The following is a 25,395-nucleotide window of genomic DNA, read 5'->3' on the forward strand; positions in this document are numbered from 1 at the left end:
TTTATCATCTTCTTGGCATCATTATTCCTCCAACACTCTTTCAGCCAGGGGAAGGGTTGAGGCAGTTTGAAAGGCTTAGCCTGTGACTGAAGTCCAGAATCTTTTCTGGTAGCTGAGGAGTGGAATTGACTGGTTTTGTATTTATTTATTTGTTTATTTGTTTTTAGTTTTATTGATTTTATTTTTTTGAATACACGACAGTGGAATACATTTCAATTCTTATTACACATATAGAGTATAATTTTTCATATCTTTGCATATAGAGTATGTTCAAGCCAATTCATGCCTTTATACATGTACTTTGTTTTTTTAAATTTTGCATTACAATTCTTATTACACATATATACCACACATCTCTGTTTTCATATCTCTGTTTATATATAAAGTATATTGACAACCCAATTCGAGTCTTTATACATGTACTTTGGATGGTGATGTCCATCACATTCCACCGCCCTTGCGAATCTCCTGTCCCCTCCTTTGCCCTCCCACCCCTCTTCCCTATCTAGAATTCAATGCCCAATTCCCACTTGACCAGGCAGGGTCTGAGGTGATATAAGCAGCCAGGGCCCTAGCCATGCCACTTGTTTAATACAAATATCCTGCTCCCTTGTCTTGACCATGATGAAAGCCTGCACGTTCCAACTGTGAGCTCACCTTAAAGGTTCCCAAAGCTCGCTCATTGTCTTGGTTGAGATCAGTGGCCTGCTTCGTCTGGGCGGCTGCCTCCTGTAGCACAGCACGCAGGTCATGGAGTTTGGCTTCATAATCACTTAAAGAATTTCGTATGTTCTTTACAAGTCCATTGTTCTCCTGCTTCAGGGCTTGCCGCCTTTTCTGGTCCAACACTGTAATACATCACTTTATGTTTCCCACTTGAGAGAAGAGCATACTGAAGCTAGGTTATAAAGACTGCAGAAGGAGAACTGAACTCCTGTTCATTTTGTGAATCTCCTTGAACTTTGGAAGGAAGGGGAAAGGAAACTGCCATTTATGACGCCTCCTGCATACATTGCATGCATTGCATCTTTTAGCTTCTATAACACATGAAAATAATAATTATTGTTCTCATGTTATTGATAAGGAAATGGAGCCTCTAGAAGTTAGGGGGTCAACCCATGGTTACAAAACCAATCAGAATTACGACTTGAACCAAAGTGGCAGAGTATAAAGCGCACACTTCTTTCACTGTTAAAACTGCCACCTTAACAGTTAAAAGCCATGACTAAGATTGCATTTGAACAATATCCTTGCTACAAGAAAACTGCTACTGTCTGCACATTAACCACAGATGCCTCACTTTACTAAAGAATAAATATCCTTACTTGAAAAAAAATATATGTGCCAAGTTAACAGCTTAGTTTTGAGGCATTTTCTCTAGGCAAAACTGTTAGATAATATTCAGTTAATTTCAAGGCTGTCCTTTTCTATTGATTTTGATATAACAGTAATTGCTTTTTGATATAACAGCTAATATGGATTTGTGACTCAACAATTCAATATCAAAAATGATACAATGAGAAAATTGGAAAGAGGTACAGAAACATTTAAAAAATGAATATGCAGTTAAAAGGAAAAAGGAGGTCTGAATATCTAACTTCTAGAAGCACTTTTTTTTTCTATACCATGGTAAGATGTATAGATTCATAGTCACTTGAAGAAAAGTCTCTTGGTCTCTGTTATGGTTTAGATATGAGGTGTTCCCAAAAGCTCATTATGAGCAATGCAAGAAAACTTAGATGTGAAAGGACTCGGTTATGAGAGCCTTAACCTAATTAGTGCATTAATCCTCCATTAGGGATTAACTAAGTGGTGATTGAAGGCAGGTAGGGTGTGACTGGAGGATGTGGGTCTTTGTGGGTATGCCTTTGGGGTATACATTTTGTCCATCATGAGGGGAGTCTCCCTTTGCTTCTTGGTGACATGCCTTCCTCTATCATCTGCCATGATGTCTTACCTCACTTGGGCCCAGAGCAATGGAGCTGGCCCTCTCTGGACTGAGATCTCTGAAATAATGAGCCCCTTTCATCCTCTAAAATTGTTCTTGTCAGGTCTTTTGGTCACAGTGTCATAAAAGCTGAAACACTCTTCCAGGTTGGGGGGGGTGTGTGCCCCTAATCCCATCATGTGATAGATACTCTTACAGTCACACTCACTGAAATGAGACCTTCCACCTATAACCAGTAGCTCTATCCAATCTGTATTTTGCACTTTGTATTTCAAGCCAGTTAGAATGGACAGGATGCAAGAATTGGGGCAGGTCCTTACAGAGCTGGGCGGCTCTTTTTTCAGCTTCTGCCTCTCTCAGGTGCTTTGCAAAGTTTCGGTCCCGCAGTTCCCTCATCATGCGATGGGCTTCTGCCAACTCTCTGGAGAAGTCGCCCAAAGGCAAGTAGTTTCCATCTCCACCTGTCCCAGAGATCTGCTTGAGGAGAACTGGAAAATATCGAGTAGTTTATTAAACTGGGAATTCTGGGCTCCAGTAGACTGCTTCTTTTTTAAAAAGGCAGAAGCTTTCATAGAGGTTTCATATTAGTTTTTTTTTTTTTCATGCCACCATAGGACTTTTTCATAATGTTGAACTCGCCAAAGGAAATTCTTTCAGTGAATAACAAAGATTATGTAACAAAACAAACAAACAAACAAAAACCCCACAGTTAATTGATTAATCAAGTGATTTTTCTTACTGTGCACATTCCGGATGACATTTTTAATCTTTGTGTTCAGGTCTTCTGCACTTTGGATCGTCCGATCAACATTGTTATATAATGTTTGTGCTTTCCTGGAATTTATTCGAGCCTATATGAAAAATAAATTGGTTAGCCACAAATTGAATTGATAGGGAAAGAAAAAAAATGAAGATATCTAGGAAGGGGAAAAAAGGACTAGGGTAATTGATCTACTGCATACATTACCTTTTCTTGCAAAGTTTCGAATTCAGGATTCAAGTTACTCAGCTCTTTTTCCAGGGCATCCATTTTTGATCCATGATTTGAAACCGTAGAACGATACTTGAGCAACTGATTCTGAAAGCAACACACCAAGCTAATCTCACTTTGGAGTAGAAATTGAGGCTACATCCTATCAACCTGGTGAACATGGTAATGAAGACACTCATTGAATAAGAACAACGGCAGTTCTAAAGAAAAATAATGTGGTTCTTTGAAACAGATTCCATGAAAAAAAAAAAATCCATCTTCTGATGTCAATTGTGACATGGCTCTGAAATAAAGTTGCTTTCCCAGTTAGCTCCCCATCAGTCTAACAAATACCTGAGATAATCAACTTACAAAGAGTAAAGTGTTCATCTTGTCTCACAATTTTAGAGGTTTCCAGCCCCTTTGCTTTAGGCCTGTGGTGACTCAGTGCATCACAGTAGAAGCACTGGGTGACACAAAACTTTTCGCCTCCTGGCTACCAGGAAGTGAGAGAGGAAGGGAATGGAGCTGAGGGTCCCACTGTCCCCTTCCCGGGCAAGCCCCTAGGGTCAAGAAAACCTCTCACTAGACCATCTCCTAAAGTTTCTATTGCCTCCCAAGAACACTATTCCAGGGAACAAGCCTTCAACATAGAGGCCTTTGGGGGACATTTAAGATCCAAGCAGAAGCAAATTTAAAAACATGGAGACAACAGACACTTTGGTTGAATGAATGACCTGACCTTATAGAAATCAGAGTAATACTGCTCATCTGATGTATTGATTTTCAGATTTATATGCATTGTTAAAAAAATCTATGCTTAACCTTATAGTACTAAAGGTAATGCATATGGCTACTTTATTGAAAGACTCATTAGATTCAAAGACTCCAATATATCAGAGCTGTAGGGGAATTACAGAGCTCACGCAGTTGAATATTTTAAAATGATAAATGAGAAAATTGAAGCTTAAGGAAGTTGGGTGACTTGTCCACGGCTGTATAGCTGACCATGATTGCTTCAGGCTACAAAGGCCGGTCTCTCATCCTTGACATAGTACAAAATTGCCTCATTACTTTTAAAGGTAACATTTCTGCACAGAAAAGAGTAGTGATTATTTTCAGTTTGGGAGGGGGAAGTAATATCTTGAAAAAATTGACAAGAAAACAATGATCGGATTGCCTCCATTTGTATTTGGAGCCAGTGTTGGGTAAAAGAACCCATTCTTAACCATAATCCATCCAAACCCTCAGTCTACCCACTTAGTAGATGAGCCCCATCAAGCTTAATCCCTTTCATCAGCAAATTGTGAAATGTGATATGAAACTTCAGGGTGGGTTATGGTGACAAGTGAGTTAATATATTCTAATATGTAATGTACATATGAGCATTCAAAAATGTTAGTTCATACTCTTACTGAATTGTCACAGAGTTTATGTGACGTGGCAAGAAGATAGTTCTGTTTTAATTTTATAGTGGGAAAAGTAACATGACTGCATAAATGTTGGTAGAATACCCGGATAAGAGGTAAGTGGATAAAGAGTAGTCATTAGAATTTGGTCTTCATCTGGTTTCTTCTAGAACCTCTGTGTTCTAGATATGTGGTTTTAGGCAAGTTATTTAGCTTCTCTGTGTCTGTTAAATGAAACTAGTACTATTTCCCCAATAGGGATATTGTAAGACTTGAGCAAAGCACCTAGCATAGACCCCGGCACATAGTTGGCATACAGAAAGTTGAAGCAGTACAGGGCTGTATCAAGGAAATCAAAGCAATTCGTGTAGCTTCCTCTGTTTTTCTCATAACATAAAGGCTATTTTTTTTCTTTCTCCACTATATTAAGCCTATAAACCATGGACTAAAATTACCCTGAAGGGATGAAAAGAGCCATTTTTCTAGAATTACTTCTTGCTATATATACTCTGCTATAGCCACTACAATCAGCCCTTACTCTAAAAGCATTTATTAAACTTTCCCCAAAGCCTATTTCAGTGTCTAGTCTCGAGTTTATTTCATCTACTGCATTATTTTACTTCAATGAGTTTTTTTTCCATTTCCATGAATTTCAATGGGATGTATTTATCTCTACCTCTCCTTGTTTCATTTCTGGTGATTACCCACCCCCTCAAATTTCCTAATTTCTTGTTCCTTGCATTGGATACTATTCCTCAAAGTAATTTTCTGGTTATCCTATTATTTTCATTGGTACATAGTGCATCCAACTCTTGACGATTGCTTCGGTTGTGCATTTTTCTGTTGTTAATAAGGTTGTTTGAAATGGTCACAGGTTCATGGGGAGTTGCCTCACTCTCTGCATTCCCCACATCCTGTCTAGTGATCTTATAATTATCACCATCCCCATGTTGGATCCCCCCAGTCCAGGACCAGGCCTTATGTTGGAATTCAGGACATGAGCATTATGGTGACACTGAGGATGTCATTCCAGCGTAGACCCAACTTTGTGGATTTGTCTGGTCTGACCAAAATGCTATGATTCCTATAGCTTTCCTTCCTTCTTATAGTCATTGCCCAACAACAAGCTCTGGGCTGTTTTATGGTGGTGTTCTTTCATTCTTCATTCATGGACAGAGTAGGCTACAGGTTTCCTCAGAGAACCTGACTCTGACTCTGTGGGGCACTTTAGGCCCCATTATTTCTAAGGATACTCTTCCAGCCCCCTTCTTTCCAAGTGCACAAAGATCTGAATATGATCTTCAGAGCTAAGAATCAAACCTCAGCATATTTAAAATAATTGAAATCATATGTAGTTTGCTCTCTGACCACAACAGAGTTAATTAGAAATTAATAATAGAAAGTTCTCTGGAGAATTTTCCAATTTGCAAGTTAAACAACACACTCCTGGGTTACAGCTATGTCACAAGGGAAATTAGAAAATCTTTTGAATTGAACAAGAATGAAAACACAACATTTCAAAATCTGTGAAACACAGCAAAAGCAACACTGAGTGCAAGATTTTATAGCCTCAAATATTTGTGTTTTCAGCAAAAAAGGTTATGATATAATTCAGTGGTAAAGCGCTTGCATGAGGCACCGGATTTGATCCTCAGCACCGCATAAAAATAAACAAATAAAATAAAGGCATGCAGTCCATCTACAACTACCAAAACAAAATTTAAAAAAAATGTTTTGAATCAGTAAAATAAGCTTTCAACTAGGAAACTAGAAAATGAATAGCAAAATATGCCAAAGCCAGCAAGAAAAATGGAAACAATATGGATAAGAACAGAAAATAATGAAGTTGAAAACAGAAAAACAGTGAAGAAAACCAATAAAATAGAAAAATCAATAAAGCTGATAAACCTCCCAAAATAATTCAGAGAAAGAGATAAGACACAAATTATCAAATATCAGGAAAAATGAAAGGTCAGTGCTAGAGATTTTGCACCATTTAAAGAATAGTAAAAGAATATTATGAACAATTTTATGTAACTACATTTCTTCATTTAGATAAAAAGGCACATTATTTGAAAGACTTAGATTACCAAATATTATTTAAGAAGAAATAGATAAACTCAATAGTCTCTTATCTATTTTTAAAAATTAAAATTATGTTTTTTTAAAACTTCCAACAAAGCAAACGTTAGACTCACATGGCTTTTCTGGAAAACTCTATAAAACATTTAAAGCAGAATTATGCTTATTTTACAGCCCTGTGTCTAAGTCTTTTGAATGAAACACACTTGAGTTAAAAGGCTCTGTGAGAAAAAAATCACCATGAAAATTCAGTTAAGTAAAGAGTGTACACTTAGAAGTGTTAGGCTTGTGTGTTCACAAGCACTTTCCACAGGTGAAAATCTTATCTTCATTGAATCAGAGGAAGACAGGAGCCCCTTGATTCTTAAACTGGAGTCAATCCCTCCCCCTTTCCTGCCTGAGGATATTCATCCAGGCCTCCTCTGTAGTCAGCTCTCCATATCTGCAGGTTCTCACCTGCAGATTCAATCACGTATCAAAAAAATGTTTTTAAAAAACTGTGTGTGCTGAACAAGTACAGACATTTTTCCTGCCATTTTTCCTTACACAATATAGTATAGCAGCAATTTACATGGCTTTTACAGGGTATTAGGTATTATAAGTAATCTAGAGATGATTTAAAATATACAGGGAGTTGTGTGTAGGTTATAAGCAAATATTATGCCACTTTACATCAAAGATTTGAGCATCTGCAAATTTTAAGTTCCAATTCCTGTGGCTACTAGAGACCCAGATATATTCACAGAGTATGTACTCTAGGTCCCCCAGGGGATTTACCCTCAAGTCCTTGGCTTGGGTCTCCACGTGCCGAATCTGCTCCAGGGTGCTGGCACTGGCACTCAGGCCTTGTAGCTGAGACTTGGCCAGACGGAGCTCCTCACCCATGGTGGCCAGGTCATTCAGGAGCGTCATAACACAGCTGTCACAATCTGCAGGGACCATAATCAAAGGTAAAAGTGCTGGGGCTAGAGCCAAGGGAAGGCAAAGAGAATGTAAGGGCTGGACCCATAAGCACATAGGTCATCACGGTCATCACAGGCAGAAGTCACAACCCTGGCCTTCTCAGGGAGGGATATAGATCCCAAAATCAGCTGAGCCCTATACACCTGAACATTTTAAATAAAAATGGTGAGTCTATGCAACATGTTGATTCTTTGGAATGTGAAAAAAATAATAACATATAGTTTTCATTTATGGAGTTTCATTTATATGTAATAACGTATAGTTTTCATTTAATTTTTAAAAATTGATATGAGACTATTGAGGTTATTTATTTCTTAAGAAGGTTATCTACTTCTACGCTTTTCCCCATGCCATAAATATTGTGATAAGGGATTTATAAGCATTTCCCCCACTAGCTATATGAAGTAGGTCTAGTCATGTCCATTCTACGAGTAATGAAACCAAGGCTAGAAGAAGTAAGGTGGCTTGCTGAAGGTCATCAGTGAGTGGCTGACAAAAGCTGGATTTGACCTTCTACTGTCCTTCTCCATCTCCTCCCACTTTTGCTTTCTCCACCTTAAAACCCTGTGTCCCAGCCTGGGGCTCATATCTTAAGCCCCACAACCTGGAAAGGGAAGGGCTTTCTTTTCTCACCGTCACATTCTTCTGCAGGGCCACTATCTTTGGGTTCTTGGTTGATGCAGTCTGAAATCAGGAAAAGAGAAAAAGAAATCATTACCATTAAACTTAATCTTCCACCTGCTTTTTAACTTGGTTTTCAGAAAAGTTAGTTTGAGAAGATTTTAGCCATCCAACCACACAACATCACTGGCCCTTCCTTTTCCCACCCTCACCCATGCCATTGCTCATGGAGCAATTTCATCTCCCAGCAGGGCTGTGCAAGAACTTCTTTGGTCGCCTCCTTGATTATACTATAATTCCATTTCTTGTCTACAAAGGGCCACCTCTATAGAGGACCATGCCTTTCTTATTGGATTAAAATTCCTAATTGTTAGTGTTAAGGCTTTCTTCAGTGGATAGTTCTCTACATGTTGACGCTTCTTCTAAAATCATTCAAGCATATTGCACATTCACTGAGCATCTTTGAACATTTGCTGTGTGCTGTGGTACAGGAAATATAGAGCCATCAGGACAAAAATCCCTGCTGTCCTGTGGCCTAATGGTCCCCTGGGATTGGCAAATGACAAAACAGTTTGACAGAGATAAGCACACAATGTTATTGGGTCACACTGCCAATGACTGCACATATGAGCTGAGCTTTGTTTGAGGTTCTTAACTACATTTGAGGAAAGCCCTGTGATCATCCTTGGACCTTCTTCACCCTTCACTTCTACTCTTTTTCCCATGCCATGAATTCATATATGAAATGCTCTCTCACTTCCCTCTGAAAGATAATCAAATTTCACTACAGCAAAAATTAAAGCTAGAAATTTTCCAAAACATGGCCCTTTTGTATTCTAAAAATATCATAGAGGCATTTGCTATCCTTACCACTTCATGTCATCTGGTAACTGGGTAGACATGCCTGCTATATTTCCATACAAGTAAAAAATGTTCAGCAAGATGGAGTAAAAAATGAAGTACTGAGACATGGCAATAAATACCCTATTCTAGACTGGCATTAATCCATTTCCTCTGCATTCCTTTGGTTATGGTTACTTGATTAGACCTAACCCACACATCCAGGGCTTAGTTCTTCAACTTACCCACAACTAAAAGATGAGAGATTTTGTATAAGTGGTATTACACTACACCAATGGTATTTTCCTAATAAATCATATTAATATTTTTAAAAGAAGGAAGTGAATAACTCTTCCTTTTTGTTCTGTTTTGCTCTTAATGAATTCATACTAACTCCCATTAACTCTTTTTCTTGGTGTGTAGAATCCACCCCAGTTGCCTGTACACATCCCAGAATATGAGTAGCTATAAGAGAAAGAGTATTTTGATGCCTTCAGATCCACACAAAGAATCCTAATGTTTAAGACAACCCTACAGTGTCAAAGAGACAGCTCAGCAAATTGCCAGAGTCCAAAGTGATTTTTATCTATAATTGCTTGGGTTTTAAACATAATTTACTCTTAAAAACCCTGATAGAAGTAAGTTACTCAATAAACCTATAAAAGATACCTAAGCATTTCCAGGTATAATTGCCAGGTTATTGAAACAAGGGGACAATTTGTTAGCTGGAATTGTGTATTATACGTCCTAAAAATTTGTGCTTGGGTCCTTATATTTTTTATTTTATATCAATTTTACAAATGCAGATTAGCAGAGATGTGCACTAAGCTTACCTCCAGTTAGGGGGTCACAAGAATGTAACTGGCCATTGCTGTTACAATTGCATGGTCGGCAGCTACCTCCAAACTTCTGGGGATTCCCAAAATATCCTGGTGCACATCTACAGAAAATAGAGAAAGAATGAGAAACACTCCAACAACTCATCATTTATCCCACCTAATTTTCTTATATCTAACTCTCTGTTTGGGATACTGTAGCCCTACAGAAGGAATGGTGACATATATTTGCAAGAATAAATGAATGTTTCTCAGTATAGGGATATTTATCCCTTGAATGAGGCTGTTGAGCGATTGCTCCTTCCCTCCTTTCTTGCTCCCAGAACTACCAAATCCCCAAATATCCAGATAGCCTAATGGCAGATGAGCAGAATGTACACTGAAGCAAATGGTTTGATCAATATGTAAATCAGGGATGACTGAATTTTATGGAAGAGTTATATTCCTAAAGATAACACACAATTAAATATTGCTTAACTAAAAACTAATTTCTTCCTAGCAACAATTTTAAAGTAAGACTCATAAATTTCAAAATTCTGCAAAGAAAGACTTTCTTCTTATTTTCTAATGTATTATTTCAAGGCTGCATAATTCATACTTGCACCCATTGCTGCAGTGGGGTATATAAAGAGCTCAAGCCACTGAGAGTGATTATTGCTGCTGCTTCTGATCTTGAACCATTATTATTCTAGATAATTTAGTGATAAGTACAAGTTTAAAGATCATAAGTCCTTCATTCTTAGAGTATATTTTTTAAAAAGTAAAATAAATACATGTTAATGTTTCTGGCACTGAGATGTCAATTAAAATATTTCCATTTGGCAAAATTCCACTTCCCACCCTGTCATACCCAAATTGATATATAGTGTCTTATCGTCAATGGAATTGTTAGAATCAAAGAAATATGGTAACTCTTTTTACAAAATTTAAGCTTTGCACTAAAAATTGTTAGGCAATTTCAATGTCCTTTACCAATGAATACACCTACAATTTAATGCAAAGCACATGGGTTTGGGTTGAGGAAGATCTGGCTGGACTCTGCCCCCACCACTTACTACTGTGATCTTGTGCTGTTGCCATAATTCTTTGAGCTTCAGTTTCTTCATCAATTATCCCCAGGAAAACATAAACTCCATGAAGACATGGTGTATGTTTTGTTGATTTGTTTGTTTGTTTTAGGCTGTTTTGCCCATTCATAAATTCCTAGTACTTGGAGTAGTGCCTGGCAGATATTAGAAGTCAAATAAATATTTATTGAACAAATTATTAGACTTAGAATACCTACTTCGGTAATTGGATATAAGAAAAAAATGTAGTAAAGAAGCTAGTATAATGCACATAACAGACACAATAAAAGGTAGCTAAGATTGTAAGACATGATGTAATATTCATTTTATAATTGGTGCCATCTGGGATTATTTGGTGTCAGAAAGTAGACAGGAATCAGAAAACTCCCATATTCCCTAATTATCAAGAGGACAGCTAGGCTGAGGTGGCTTGTCTGAGTCTACTAAGCAGGATGGTAAAATACTAATAATTGGGCTTTATTTTTTTTTTACATATTTTGCCCAACAAACCATGTTATGCGGGACATCTATGTTCTAAAATACTTTGTCCTACTTATATCTAAACGTTCCATGTAATAGACACGAAAGCACAAAGCATCTTATATTAAAATCATATAAATATTCAGGAAGTTTGATTCCATTTCTTCCTTATTTCTTCAGAGCATTAACAACTGATTGTGAGAAATATAGTTGGTTCTCTTTTTTTTTGGCCAAACATAATGGATTAAAGTGAAAGTTCCTGATTTCACTGATGACTTGGGTGCAGTAAATAAAGTGCCGAGGACATATTTATAATCCAAGCTCTATGTAGTCAAGGGAAAAGAGGCAGATAAGCACGGTGTGAGCTAGAAAACCTTTTCCACAGTGGCTTCATACTTAATGACTAGTGCCAGTCACGATGCCTGGAAACCCAATCAATGTTTAACAATCGAAAAATGTTGACATCAACCTGGCATTTACCTGTGAAAAAGTTCTTAAATTTTTTAAGAAACAACAGCTTGCTTTCTGGAGACATTCAAGGTAACAAACATAAGCCGAGAGGAGAACTGTTAATTAAAAATTTCTCTTCACATCAGCTGCCTGCCAAATAAATAGATGCCTCATCAAGAAAGTTGCTGTTTTCTGTTTCACTGTTTGTGGAGAACCATAAGGAGGATTAAATTAGAAAGCCTCTCCTAGGTGTGAGCTTATAGCTTTTAAATCATGGGGCTCAGAATACCTGCCCAGACCCCAACCCATCCATCCTTCCGGTATCTTTACAGCTGCCCCCTTCCTTCCTCACCCATCAGGGTTGGTTGGATGCCCCTTCAATTGCAATCCAACTTGGCCCAGTGACCTTGTGCTTATTTTCATGTCTGTCCACCCGTGGCCTTAGAGCCCTGGGGGATCCACTCTCTGTTTGCTAATGTGTCTCTAGGGTTTAACATGGTGCTCAGCAGATTCTAGGAACTCCATGCATGTTGACATTGAAAGAATGAATGAATTTAAGGCCAATTTGAGAAAGGTTCCTTAGGCTGAAATGGAAAATAGAAAATGAAAGACACTTAGCTACAGACACCCAAATTACTACAGAATGGTGTCCTGAGCTGTTACTCGGTAACTCCATGATCAGGCAGGCCCACCTTCCACATGAAGCAGAGATCTTCCTCTTCTTGGGCTTTCTTGCACTTCTCCAACTTCCTACCTCTATTTTGTGCTCCAGTGGTTCCAATCATCCCTTAGGTTTACCCAAGTCCCACCCTGTTCACAAAACATTTCCAACAACCCCAGTCTACAGTGGCTATGCCCTACTATGAAATCTGGTGGAATTAATTTTCTTGCATTTTATTTTTTAATTTGGTCCAACTCTTCCCAACCTTAGCTAGAAAACTAATAAGCCAGAATGACCAAGGAACAAAATTTAGATGAAAGTTACAGGGGAACCTTACTCAACCGAATATTCAAAGGCATTTTATACTTTCAGGAACAATACAGCAATGATAGGGCACAAGAACCAGAGTACAGAAATAAATCCATGTGCCTATGGAAATTTTCCACATACGCATTAGGTTTCATGAATTCAACTGCAAGAACTTGGTAAAAGAGTAGGAGGATTGGACAGCGTGAGCATGAGAGAAGGAAAAGTGGTGGGAAGGTCTGGTGCCTATTTCAGGCAATGAACACATTTCTGGAGACAGGATGGGCACCTGCCACTCCCCCAGCTGGTCTAGTTCCTTGTGCCTGTCCTAGCATGAACATCTCACACTGAAAATAGTTCTGGAGAGTAACCAAACCCTACCTATATTTGATGCAACAAGGCCCTTGGCTTATTGAGAGACAGGATAGTAGGATATTTAAGGTTATTTGAAACCTGGGAAATTTTTGTCTTACATGTTGACCCATGCAGTGCCTGATGTATAGAAGCTAATCATGAACATCAGTTAATGAATAACCAGTGTAGCTCTACTGCCCTTCAGAATTCAGTTTACACTTTTCCCTTCCTTGCCTTTATTCTCTTGTTTCATAGGCATTATTTGAACACCTATTATGTGACCAGTACCATGTTAGGAACCAGGGATTCAAAACTGAACAAGTGACAGACTGTTCTCAGAGTGTTCAAAATATAGTGTGAGGATAGGGTGTATGTGTGTGTGTGTGTGTGTGTGTGTGTGTGTGTGTGTCTAGGGATATCTAGAGTTGTGGAGATATGTGTGTATGCATGAATATATAAAGTTATATCTGTGTACAGGTAAGTAAGGATATGAAGATGGGGGTGTGTAGAGATGTGCACACGTGAGGGGGTAGGAATATGCAGGAATAAGTTTATGGGGTTAGGAGAATGTAAGGTTTGGAAGGAAATATAAGATGTACGGGGGAGGAGCAAGTAGGGATATGGAGTGGGGTAGAATATGTCAGATCACGTCCAGAAACAGGAGGACCCTAGGGGTTAGGAGAGAGAGGGTATGTAGAGATATTTGTGGGAGAGGTAGCTGTATGTAGGGGTACATGTGGGGGGGAGTATTAGAGGTGGGGGAGGGAGGGGCATGAGGGATGAGTGTGGGAGTTGGGGTACACAGGCCATGCCTTGGGGCCCCATAGGGCTACTTGTGGGTATGTGTACCTGTTGTGCCTCATTCTCAGATTTCTGAACCATGTACAAAGCAAGAAGGGAGGAGCTTCAATGACTGATTACAGGAACAGTCTCGTGTCTTCCCCAAGAGAACTTGTTTCCAGCCCTTGGAAAAGGAACAGTCACACTGTTGCCCCAAGCCCAGCCCGCATCCCTGTTCTGTGCCAGCAGCACACACTGGCCAGCTGCCAGGTCCCCATCTGCAGGTGGCTGGGAAAGGAGGGGCAAGGAGAGGGACACCCACCTCTCGCACCGTGCTCCTGCGTAGCCGGGTTTGCAGGCGCACCTCACGTTGGCCCCGCTCACAACACAGCCAGTGGCAAAACTTCAGAGGAAGAAAGAGACAGGCCACCGTGAAAACATGATCCCTCGGGCTTCGTGCTGAATTCTCTTTTACCACAAAGGGCAGACTGTATCAAGTGAACACTGAAACCCACTGCATCAACAAAAATTTCCCTTGAAGAAAGCTTTGCCCCTCTAGACTGGTGGCGCTCAGGATGAATTATGTCAGCTAACACTGGACAAACTGCAGGGGATAAGAACTGAAAGGCACCCATTTTTTTTTTTTTTTCTGATTGGAGAGGTGCATTCTTTCTCTTGGGACAAAACAGAGTAACTCACTCTGGAAGAGATGATTACAACAACATTTTTTCCAGGAATAACAAGGAAGCAGTACAACAAGTCTAGGCAGGGGGATTAAAAAAAAGAAGAGTTCTATTCTTTTTTGAAAAATGTCTCCTTGCTTATTCTAGTTTATTTTGTATTTAGCACATGGCTAGGGCGGAGGTGGCAGGGGGGAAGTCAGGCCCCAGGGTGGGGGGCTGCCCAGAGAGGAGCACAGAGCCAGCTCAACCCTACTTGGTATTTTTGTGGGTTCAGTTATTTGCAACTTTCAAATCAAGCCATAAAATTTGGATTCTTCTTATTTTAGCTCTAAACTGATATATATTTGAAAATAAGCCCCCCTGTCCCAAAAGAGATCATGTAAAATTGTGATTGTCGGCTGGGTGCAGTGTCCGTATACCTATAATCCCAGTGGTTCGTGAGATTGGGGCATGAAGATCACAAGTTCAAAGCCAGCCTCAGCAATTTAGTGAGCCCTAAGCAATTTAGCAAGTTCCTACTTCAAAATTTTAAAAATACAAAAAGGGTTGGGAATGTGGCTCAGTGGTTACGTAGCCCCTGGGTTCAATCCTCAGTACCAAAAAACTTGAAATTTTTTAAAAAATTAAAAATTGCAAACTATCTATGCTGTTCATTGAACATTACACTGACATAAATCTGGGGGGAAATTGCTTTGCTTATCATTTGCTGATAAGAGAATTCATAGTTGGGAAGCCTCTGTTGTCCTATTAGATGGACTCAGACACCTCTACAGGGACAGTTCGGAGTTTTTAAACAGTATTGCTGTTGCCAGAAGGAGAATTCCATGAAAACATAGCTTTACTGATAAACCCAAGGAACTACATGTTACTCCAACTCCGACAGAGCAAGAAGCTGACCTTTATGGGAAAAACATGCTTTGCAACCAAAAATAAAAAGGTTTCCCCAAACAGCTGGTGCAAGCTTGCCACTTTATACTCCTGCCAGCTTCTGTTCAAGCAAGTCTGGGCAAGCGGAGTGACAGATCCCTGTACAAATAAACCTGCAGGACTGGGCAGGCTGAAAAGGTATCAAATACATGGATAGCAAAGTGGAGTGAACATTGCAAAGACAGATCTCCAGAAATACACACTTGGCCACGTGACTTCTAGAGATGTGAAGTCTTGGACAATTTGTCTGATATCAATCCACTTTATGGCCCCTTCTTATTTCTGAGCCTGTGGACTCTGGGTTACTTTACCAGTTTCTTGATTTTCAAACTGACTCGTGCTTTGCTTCCTTGTCTGTTATGTTCTTCTTTGCTTGGACCCCAGGGTGAACACAGGAGGAGCAAGAAGATGACCAGGTGCCAAACCCAAGCAGAACATGGATAACCATAAAAAGAAAATGGTGTCTCTACCTACATAGATTGTTGGCCTCCTGAATGACACTCAGAACCTCACTCAGGGGGTCAGAACTGTCCCAAGTCTTCTATCACACTAATGATAAAACCTAGATGTTGGCTGAAGCCTGCCAGGTTCAACAGGACCTGAGACCCAGCTGACCCTCCAGCCTCATCTCCAGCCCTCTTGGAACTGAGAGAAAACCTAATTAAACCCTCCAGCTCCACTTACTTTTAGTTAATTCCTTTCAGCTCACTTTTAAAACCACTCATCTGGAGGTCATGCAGCTGAGCAATATATTATTAGTCTCCCACTAGCTCTGCTATAGATAATGCCTCTGATGGGTGGATCTTGATGATAATGGTTGCCTAGGTTACTTGCCAGGGACTGGAAGGCTGCTTTTGTTGAAACCGCCAACTCTTCACTGGGACCCATGCAAGTGTCCTCTTTAAATGACTTCTCTGACGTCAAGGGACCAAAATTCTCTACCCTCAGATTAGGCTAACGCTGCCATTTTCTGAACATGTGTCCTCTGAAGAACTTCGGAGATTGATTATGCACATACAGACCACTGATTACTTTGCTTTCCCTCACCTCAATCACCTTTCCCCCTGCTGTAAATCACCCTTCTTCTTTATCCTATAAATATTCCTAAATTCTACTCTTAGGAAGATGAATTTAAGACTGGCTCTTCTGTCTCTGCACTTGACCGCCTCATGAATAAACTATTTCTTTTGCAAAACTTGTCAGTTCAGTGATTGGCATATAGTGTGATGGGCCAAAGGGCCTGATTGGATACATTCTTCTTGCACTGCATTTCTGCTCCTCCTGTCTGTAAGCACAGCTTCCTAGGGGCTTCCCCTGGGGACCTCATGGCTAAGATACTACTTTGCTTACTTCACCCCATCATTCCAGTACCTACTCAATAACTCAAGGCTTCCTTAGTGATTCCCTCCCTTGGTTTTTATTTCACTTGCTTGTTGAATGTGTTCATTTTTTAAATATAACAGCTTTATTGAGAAAAAGGTCAGGCCGAAGGGCTATCAAATGCATAGAGAACAAAGCAGAATGAACATTTACATACCATACAATTCGTCCATGTGAGTTGCACAATTCAGTGGCCTGGGACAGTTATAGAATTGTAGAACCATCACCACAGTTAAGCTAAGGATATTTCATCACCCCCAAAAGAAACCACAGCAGTCTCTTTCCTTTCCTCCCATCTCTCCTCCTCACCCCCAGTTCCAGGCAACCACTAGACCACTTCCTGTCACTAAGGTTAATTCCAAGCTTCTACAGTACCTGTTGGTATGAGGACACGGACAGACCCTACAGGATCCATGGACAGCGTTCCCATAGTGACCCTCCTTGCAGCGTTCACAGTGATCTCCAGCCGTATTATGCTGACAGTTCTTGGGACAGATGAACAGGACAATGAAGAGCAGTCTATTACATTTATTAGTTTTAAGGTCATTATAATCTTACACAATTATAACTTAAGTCCTCTGACTCTACAGTGATATCAGTTCAGCTAACCGCGTGTTCTTCCTATCTAATCACTGTTGGTGCCACACACACACAAAGGTACAGGTGACTTCTATAAGTTATTTGGAGGCATGATGTAGTGGAGAGAGACCAGCTAGGTTCAAATCCCACTCTGATAATTTCCTTCATTTCTCTACACTTTACTGTTCTTTTTAAAAAATCAATTCCCTGATGTGTCACTAAATACAATTTTAATTCGATTAAAATGTATAGTTAGAATAATGCCAATTTCCAAAGGTGTTGGGAGAATTAAAAAAAAAAAAACAAAGTATTTGACCCTGGGGAAATGTAGATTTTCTTCCCTTTTCCCTTTAGATTGCTCCTGTGAAGCTAGGTATGCAGCTTGGTGTAGGGTGTTTGCCTAGTATGCACGAGGCCCTAGGTCCAATCCCAAGCACCACAAAAGGAAGAAAGAAAATTTAAAAAAAAAAATTTGCTTCTATGAAGATCAACTTCATTTTTATTTCAAATGCACTTAACATTGATACATTGAAGAGCAATGAAATTTAAATGTTTTAAACACATGGAATTTGTGAAAATAATTTTTAAAAAAGTTGCATGGGATTTGGAGGAAGCACTCAAGTCCCAAAGAAGCAAGAAATTATTTCTAAGCTTTTTACTTACATAATGCAAATTCAATTAACCTCATGTCAAGGTTAATGTGTAATAAGTTGATCTTCTGTATAGTGTTGTGATAGAATTTTGCAAGTGAACTATTGACCTAAACCCTAATGGATTGTGTGGAATTTGTTTTGTGGAATTTTTAATCCAGTGTAACTTTTGTTGGCTTTGCCCTAATAATAAAGATCTAAATGCACAAAAACATACGGGAAAATTCCCCTTGCCCTGGAAATTAGGCAATTCAGACTTTTTTGTATTAATTAAATGATCTGGATGAGTATAATTTAAAATTTTTTCTTATGTATATTTCACCTCTCTATGTCTACATGCAGAAGTAGCACTTGAGCAGGAAACTGTAATAGGTGTGAGTTTTTAAATAATATCTGAAGCTCAGCTGGGAAAACCAAAATACACACATATCATGAGAGGACTGAACTTGTTTGCAATGGGAGAGAAAGACTGCCCTGCGATCCTGAATGTCATCGTTTTGTCCAGATTTAGCAAATCCACCCTTTGTGAACCTTTGAGTAAATGGGAATTATACAAGCTGTTAGATAGGAGGAACAAGTTCTTTTGTTTTCTACAAGCCTGAAGGATGACCCAGTCAACCATCCTTTATGGTATATTTCAAAACAGCTAGGAGAGAGGATTTTGAATATTCCTAACACAAGAAAATGATAAATGTTTGAGGTGTTTGATATGCTAATTACCTGATTTGGGCTTTCCATGTTGAATGCCTGTATCAAAATATCACATTGCCCCCCATAAGTATGTACAATTATTATGTCTTTTGAAATGAACAAAAGAATGTTAAATAGTTTTTTGTTGTTGTTGTTGTTCTAGATGTAGAACTGTGCTATAAACACAGGAGATTAGTGTTTTGGAAAATAGGATGCTATTCACATGTGATCATCACCAGAAAGCTCACCCTTTCTGGAATCCTTCCTTCCTTCCCCAAATCTCACTGCAGTTTCTTCTTTCCGTTGGAAGCAAATCCACCCTACTCCACAGAGAAGCACTGTCCCAGTGTCAAATGAGGACATAAATGATTGCCTTTGCCTTTTTTTTTTTTTTTTGGCTCAGCTGTCCTGACCCACTCATGAATCATAATTTTGAGCTAATTATTTACATTTCAACTCTAGTTTTTCTTTCTTTTTAATGCACATCACAATGTTAAAGAACATGCCTGGATAGATGTAGTTTAGTCCTATGCCTACTTAGCTCCAAGACAGAAAACACTGGAGAAACAAGAATTGCACTTGAGGGCATCTATATCCTGCTCAAAACACTCTGACTGCTGATCCTCCCCAGGGGTGAGGAAAAGAGGTTCCTGGAAGTGGGTCAGAGCCATGCTACTTAATGAATTCCCATAAGAATGTTTCAAATCCCCATGCTAAGAGTTGATGTTGGATTCCCTGGAAGCTGTCTTGATCAGTCCTGCAAACTTATGTGTGAATTATCCCTGATTTTAGAGATTTATTTTGAACCTTGAGAGACCAAGGTCAATTTGCAGCAGAATCAGCCTGAAAGACCTTTTAATATTGAAAGGTCCTTGGTCTCTGCATCACTGTGCCTTTGAGAATGCAAGATGCATTCTTGGCTTTCCATGTAAAGGCATATTTTGGAGTAGAATCAGTACTTAGTACTTGCCATTGAGCAGTTCGTTGAATGCAGACAAGAGCTCCATGTGTGCATGTGTGTGTTCACATATGCATTTATATGCATAGCATATGTACTACATGCGCACTACACAGCAAGCCTCTTGAGAGTAGGGATTGTCTCTGATGGTTTTTAACTCTGGCATTTGGCTCAGTGTCTATCACATTAGCAAATACTCAGTAGGGATTTCCTGAATGAATAGTCTTTAGGGGCCATGTGGTTATTGGAGACAAGTGAAGACAGGGTGACAAAGATAGGAAATGGAGAAAAAAATCTTATTTGATTAAAATATGAATTATGATTCTTATAGGTTCTCCTTTCATGGGGCAAATCGACTGTAGAGAAAACTCTTTGTTCTTTGGCAACTTTTATAATGTGGACTTGACATCTTGCAATGGCTCAGTGATAAGATAAATATTTATTTTTAATTGAGGCATTCACTTGTGTTACACACAACCTATAGAATCCTACATAAACTGTTATAAAGGAAGGCTTAGGAGCTGGAAAACAACCTTTCTCAGTGTCTTTTCTTCTTTTTGAACTTATAAGGTTACAATCCAACACAATATTCTATCAGGCAGCCCTTCACAACACTTTCCTGTTCTGGCCTGTCCCATCTTGCAGAGGAAGCAGCTCCCTGGGACGTGCTGAGCTGGCTCAATACAGTCTAGGAACTCTGAGCAGTGGAAACACACAGTAGTTGAATTAAAGGAAGTCCATGGCAGCAGAGGGGAGCCTCAAATATACAGCACTACTGGGGCCCTCTGTATTCCTGGAGTGAGGATGTTCTCTCCTTCCCTTGATGGGGAAGGTCCTGGCTACTGGGCAGCAGAGCTTTGATCAAAGGGAGGAAGGAAGCAGAATAAAGAAGATTCAGCTTTAGGGTGAAAAAGGAAAAAAAAAATTCCTATGAAATCAATTTTATGTAGGAGGATTTTATAAAACATTCCGAAAGAAGTTCATTTTCAGTGGATAATCAAGAGAATCTGGAGCCTTGAGAAAAGAAGTCAAATGCACGCCCTGAGGAGGCTGAGGGGAAAGGGAAGTGAGATGGTACTTTCCTTTCCCACACACCCTGCACTTACCCACCGTTCCCATAAGCCCACTTTGTCTTGGCAATGGTGGAGGGTTCTTTGACTGATTGAGCGTGAGCCATAAGCGTTCCTCAGCATTTCCTTCTCCCCTGAGTGCTTTCTTGAGTTACTGCCCACCTGACAGTAGCCAGTCCTCCTCTTGCAACTTCCTCCCTCCCCAACAGAACTGGGGCTCAAGGTAACACAGCTCTGACATTATATGCTGGCAAGAGCTAAGTCCCCAGGTCCACCTTCTAATATAATTTAATGAGGCAGAGATGTAGAAACCAAGGTGTAATGGAACCGTTCAGACAGCTGTTTTCTTCTGATACTGCATGTTAAGATGAAGGAAAAAGTAAAATGAAATATACATAACTCAGCCTGACGGCGCTGGAGCCTCCTACATGGTCATAGCAACCTCTACTTAGGGTGTGGTAAGAGATGACGCTGATGTCTCAGGGCACCGAAGGAGGGAAAGAGGAGAAACAGATTGCCTGCAGATAGCATCAGACTATCAATTTACTCACAATACATATGCCGGAGCCATCCTGGCATCGATTTGAATGTCCATTGCAATTGCAGGGAACACACCGTCCAGTAAGCGAGCCTTTGTTATCCCGATAGTAACCAGGGCTACAACCCTATTTTTCAAAAAAAGTGTTTAATCAATACAAAGAAAGAGAACAATTACTATCCAAAGCACATGACAATTCTAACTGAGAAGACTTCATTTCCCTTTTCTTTCCTTTAGTCAGTGTGTGCATTTCTAATTTCAACCACTAGCCTGGTCCACCTGCTTTTTTTTGTCAGGTCATGTTCTTTTTCCATGCCACAGTGGGTGTGTGAGATGCATGGCAGGGAACTCAGAGAGAGGGAAGGGGTGGAAGTGGGGTCCTCTTCTCCTGCTTCCTGTTTGGTTTTTTGGGTACCGGGATTGAACTCAGGGGCACTCAAACGCTGAGCCACATCCCCAGCCCTATTTTGTATCTTATTTAGAGACTTAGTGCCTTGCTTTTGCTGATTTGCTTAGTGCCTTGCTTTTGCTGACGCTGACGCTGGCTTTGAACTTGTGATCCTCCTGCCTCAGCCTCCAGAGCCACTTCCTGTTTGTTTTAAGGATGGGTGGAGGCATGGATGGGTAAAGGGGATCAGGACTGTGGTTTTTCTGGGTTCTTCTGGGGACGAAAGCTAAGAGTAGCTGAGACCCTCTCAAATCATGGGTTTGGGCTGATGGAAAGAGCAACAGAGAAGGAGGAAGATTGAGGTGAGGTAGAGTCTTCAATGGGGTTTGCACAATAATGGCCAAATTATTGGAATCACCTCACTGCCTCTTATTCATCTGTGGACAACAGGGAACCCCAGGGGAGGCGAGGTGCATGAATTTTCATACAGGACTATTCACCAATATTTGGTCCATGGTGAACACACTAAGACCCTGCCTGAGAGAGTCTCCTCAGGTTTGTTCAATATTGCTTTGATTATTTCTATCTCCAGTATATGGTCTCCTTCCTGAGTAATAATACTAGTTGTTATTTTTCATCTAAATAAAAATAATTATAGTTTTTCATGAACTGATTCTAGTTAAAAAAGCCTCCAATAAATTTAAAAAAAAAAAAAAAAGCAATGATCCTGGTTGCAATTGCAGGGAATACACCATCTGGTAAGTGAGCCTTTGTTATCCTGATAGTATCCAGGGCTACAACCTTGTTTTTCAAACAAAGTGCTTAATCAATATGAAGAAAGAGGACAGTTGCTATCCAGGGCACATGCCAGTTCTAACTGGGAAGACTTCATTTCCCTTTTCATCCCTTCAGTCAGAAATCACTTAAATTTCTGTCTTTAAAGAGGACTACAGACATTATTTTAATTTTAGCAGAGCTAATCACAAAGTCAGACATTGACCCTAGTTTGTAATGCTGGTCTCCTATATGCCCTATCTTTAAAGCATCAGTGAAAAAAGTTAATATTTTAAAATAAAGGGGCGTCTTTCATCTAATTTTCTTTAAACAGCACTTATGTCCATCAAATTCTGAAGTCATGATCAACACAAATCTTGAAATGAATGTTTCATCTGTAACCATGAAAGTCTCTGCCTGGATAAATGGAGGAGAAGAAGAAGTCACCCCATGGACACTCCCCAGGGTGGAACCCCACTGTTGCTGCCTAGAGTACCTTCCCACATTACCAATGACAACTGATCGATCATACACAACAACAGGTCAGAATTTCCAATATGATGTTCCTTTAAACTATTGGTAACTATGTTTAGGCAAAAGAACACATTGGAAAAAAGTTAGATTTCTTTGTATGCTATATGAACAGACTTGTCTAAAGGAGAATCAAAGTATGAAAGGAATGTTCTTTTGCTGAGAGCACAACGGATAAATACATCTGAACAAAATTCAGCCATCGATGGCGTGATCCTATCTACAACATGCACCTACAGTTATCACGACATATCACATTGCCTACCTAAAAAATAATTGTATTTGGTAAAGAACAAATTATTTAAATCAACAAATAGATGTGGTTAGTTTGTATCGATGTACTTGAGTAAAAGCCTTAATTAAACATGCTTTGAGAAAGGCTAATCTCTCTTGATTAAAATTAAATCACTCATCTTAATTTGCTTTTGATTAGAAGCAGAAAAACAGTCTGCAAGAGTTATATGTCATATGACTCTTGGAGCATTACTGAAATGTCATCACGTCCCCCCTCTAGAAAACAAGCAAACTCAGATTCTACATAAAATTTAATTCAAGCATTCAGATTGTATTGGGCCCTTAGCTCTAAATAAAAATAAAGGGGTTTGGTAACTAGTTAACCTTTACAAAGTGATAATTTTTCAAGATAGGTTTTCCAGTAAACTTTTATGCTGTAAATGATAAGATCGAGCCCCTACCCAGGTTCCAAGGCTGTTTTAGCAGTCATAGGATCTATTTCTGTAGGTGTACATAATATCCAGGAAGTTTAAATAAAGAGCAGAGTTTATGTATGCCTCACTCCTGGCAAATCGAAGCATGCCTGTTAGATATTATGCAAACTTTGATTAGTCTTCTTAGACATGGATTTCACTTTTTGTCGCATTTTACTTTGTGGGTAAATCTTCCTGAAGGTAGAATTTGGAAAGCTATAGGTAATGGATTCTGTTTGTCCCGAGGGTTGAGTTTCTCCAGGGCACCAAGTTTCATAGTCTATTAACAGCCACAAGTATTCAAGCCCTTAACTATCTCAGGCATTTCCAGGTGGGCTGATGTTTATGGAGTTTGTGGTTAATAGCTCAGGAGAGCAATCTGTCAGGTACTGTAATAAACACTGCCTGTCAAAGCAGTGGAGGCCACCAGCCCCTCCCCCAACCCACCCATTTACTTCTTAATCACCCTAACTTAAAATGTCATAAAGCTGGGAACCCCTCCCCATCCCAAATCAAAACTTAAAAGGGACATTACCTGGCTGGGTCTAAACTCCACATAACTTGTTTGCAGATGACTTTGACCTGGAGGCTGAAGAAATGCTACCCTTTGTTGCTGTGAATTGTATCCCAGACACTGCCCGAGGGCTGCCCCAAAGATCCACAGCCATCCGGTGCTCCAGGCTGGCCGCCTCACTGCGGGGGGCATCCTGGTCCCGGGAGTCCTGCTGGCTGCACTGCGCACAAATCTCTACCTCTTCCTCTTATACCTGCCCTTCCTGCTCAGTGCCCAGGCCTGCCTGACTCAGGTAAGGAAGGCTGTCTGCGGCAGGGGCCCCACCTTTAAACTTCACACATGAGTCAGCCTGTGCCAGAGCGCACATAACAGTCCTGCAGGGAAGCGCACCGCTCTGTAATTCCTGTGAGGTGGGGCAGGCATCACCTTCTACCCACCTCGCCCCGCAGACGGCACTAGACGATTAGAACAGCCATAAATCACAGGCTGAGTCACCGCAAAGAACACACCCTGAGCAGGAGGGTGGTAATCCAGGTTCCCCTCTTTTCCTAGGGCTATCTATTTTAATGGGGCTAGAAAAGAGATGGACGAGAGGGCGATGAATGGAGGCGGTCTATGGGCTAAAAGTCACAAGACCAGGACAGAAAACCATAGCAGGAAGATATTTCCAAGTTTAAAAAGCAGAACTCTTATGTGCAGATCACCTTTGGGTTTTCTGCTCTCAAAGGTCCAGGAAAGAAAGTGAAGAATTTTGCCACTCACATTCGGAATATAGACTACAGAGAATGGTGAAGTTCAATGTTTCCTGCTCATTGTACTAATCTGGAGCTTTCCCTTTGGGGAAAAAGCACATTTATAGTGTAAGGTATTAAATAATCCCATTTTGGGGGGTACATTTTAGTTACTGGAGGACAATTCGGGTTGACAGGACCTTAAAGAATGAAGACCTGCGGAGAACTAGAAAATTGGAGCAAGATTTCTTCTCAAAGAATCTGGGAAATTCTCTGGAATTTTACTCATCCTGCAGACCAGGAGGTGATGGGAGGGAGGAAGTGAGTTAGAAAAAGGTGAAAGCACCCTGGGTCAGCTCATGGGGAGCAGAGATTCAAGTATGGGGATGCTGACCAGTGGGCTCCTTCCTGCTTCTGATCTCTGCATCCACTGGACGCCTGTGGTGTCCCATGCCTATCTTTTTCATATTTATTTCCTGGAGGTAGTCTAGGTAAGACATAAGCTCTA

At 40.1% G+C, this 25,395-nt stretch overlaps 1 protein-coding gene across 6 annotated transcripts in view; it reads right to left on the reverse strand.

The window, feature by feature from the left end:
- The window catches only part of Lama3 (laminin subunit alpha 3), a 230,644-nt gene that overhangs the window by 47,764 nt on the left and 157,485 nt on the right, over nucleotides 1-25,395 (reverse strand). The window contains exons 1-11 of one of the 6 annotated variants that reach the window (XM_026388032.2): nucleotides 24,178-24,351; nucleotides 21,256-21,369; nucleotides 17,133-17,242; nucleotides 14,090-14,170; nucleotides 9,667-9,773; nucleotides 8,006-8,056; nucleotides 7,187-7,338; nucleotides 2,916-3,026; nucleotides 2,688-2,799; nucleotides 2,269-2,436; nucleotides 658-848 (exon numbers count right to left, since the gene is read on the reverse strand). In XM_026388032.2, coding sequence (XP_026243817.2) covers nucleotides 658-848; nucleotides 2,269-2,436; nucleotides 2,688-2,799; nucleotides 2,916-3,026; nucleotides 7,187-7,338; nucleotides 8,006-8,056; nucleotides 9,667-9,773; nucleotides 14,090-14,170; nucleotides 17,133-17,242; nucleotides 21,256-21,369; nucleotides 24,178-24,348 — 1,368 coding nt within the window. In that variant the 5' untranslated portion in view covers nucleotides 24,349-24,351. Of the gene's footprint in view, nucleotides 1-657; nucleotides 849-2,209; nucleotides 2,437-2,687; nucleotides 2,800-2,915; nucleotides 3,027-7,186; nucleotides 7,339-8,005; nucleotides 8,057-9,666; nucleotides 9,774-14,089; nucleotides 14,171-17,132; nucleotides 17,243-21,255; nucleotides 21,370-24,177; nucleotides 24,352-25,395 lie in introns of those variants that run through there. The other 5 variants (XM_026388029.2, XM_026388027.2, XM_026388026.2 and 2 more) reach the window with 5 other exon arrangements.

Source organism: Urocitellus parryii, chromosome 13, assembly GCF_045843805.1.
Source record: "Urocitellus parryii isolate mUroPar1 chromosome 13, mUroPar1.hap1, whole genome shotgun sequence".
Taxonomy (NCBI): domain Eukaryota; kingdom Metazoa; phylum Chordata; class Mammalia; order Rodentia; family Sciuridae; genus Urocitellus; species Urocitellus parryii.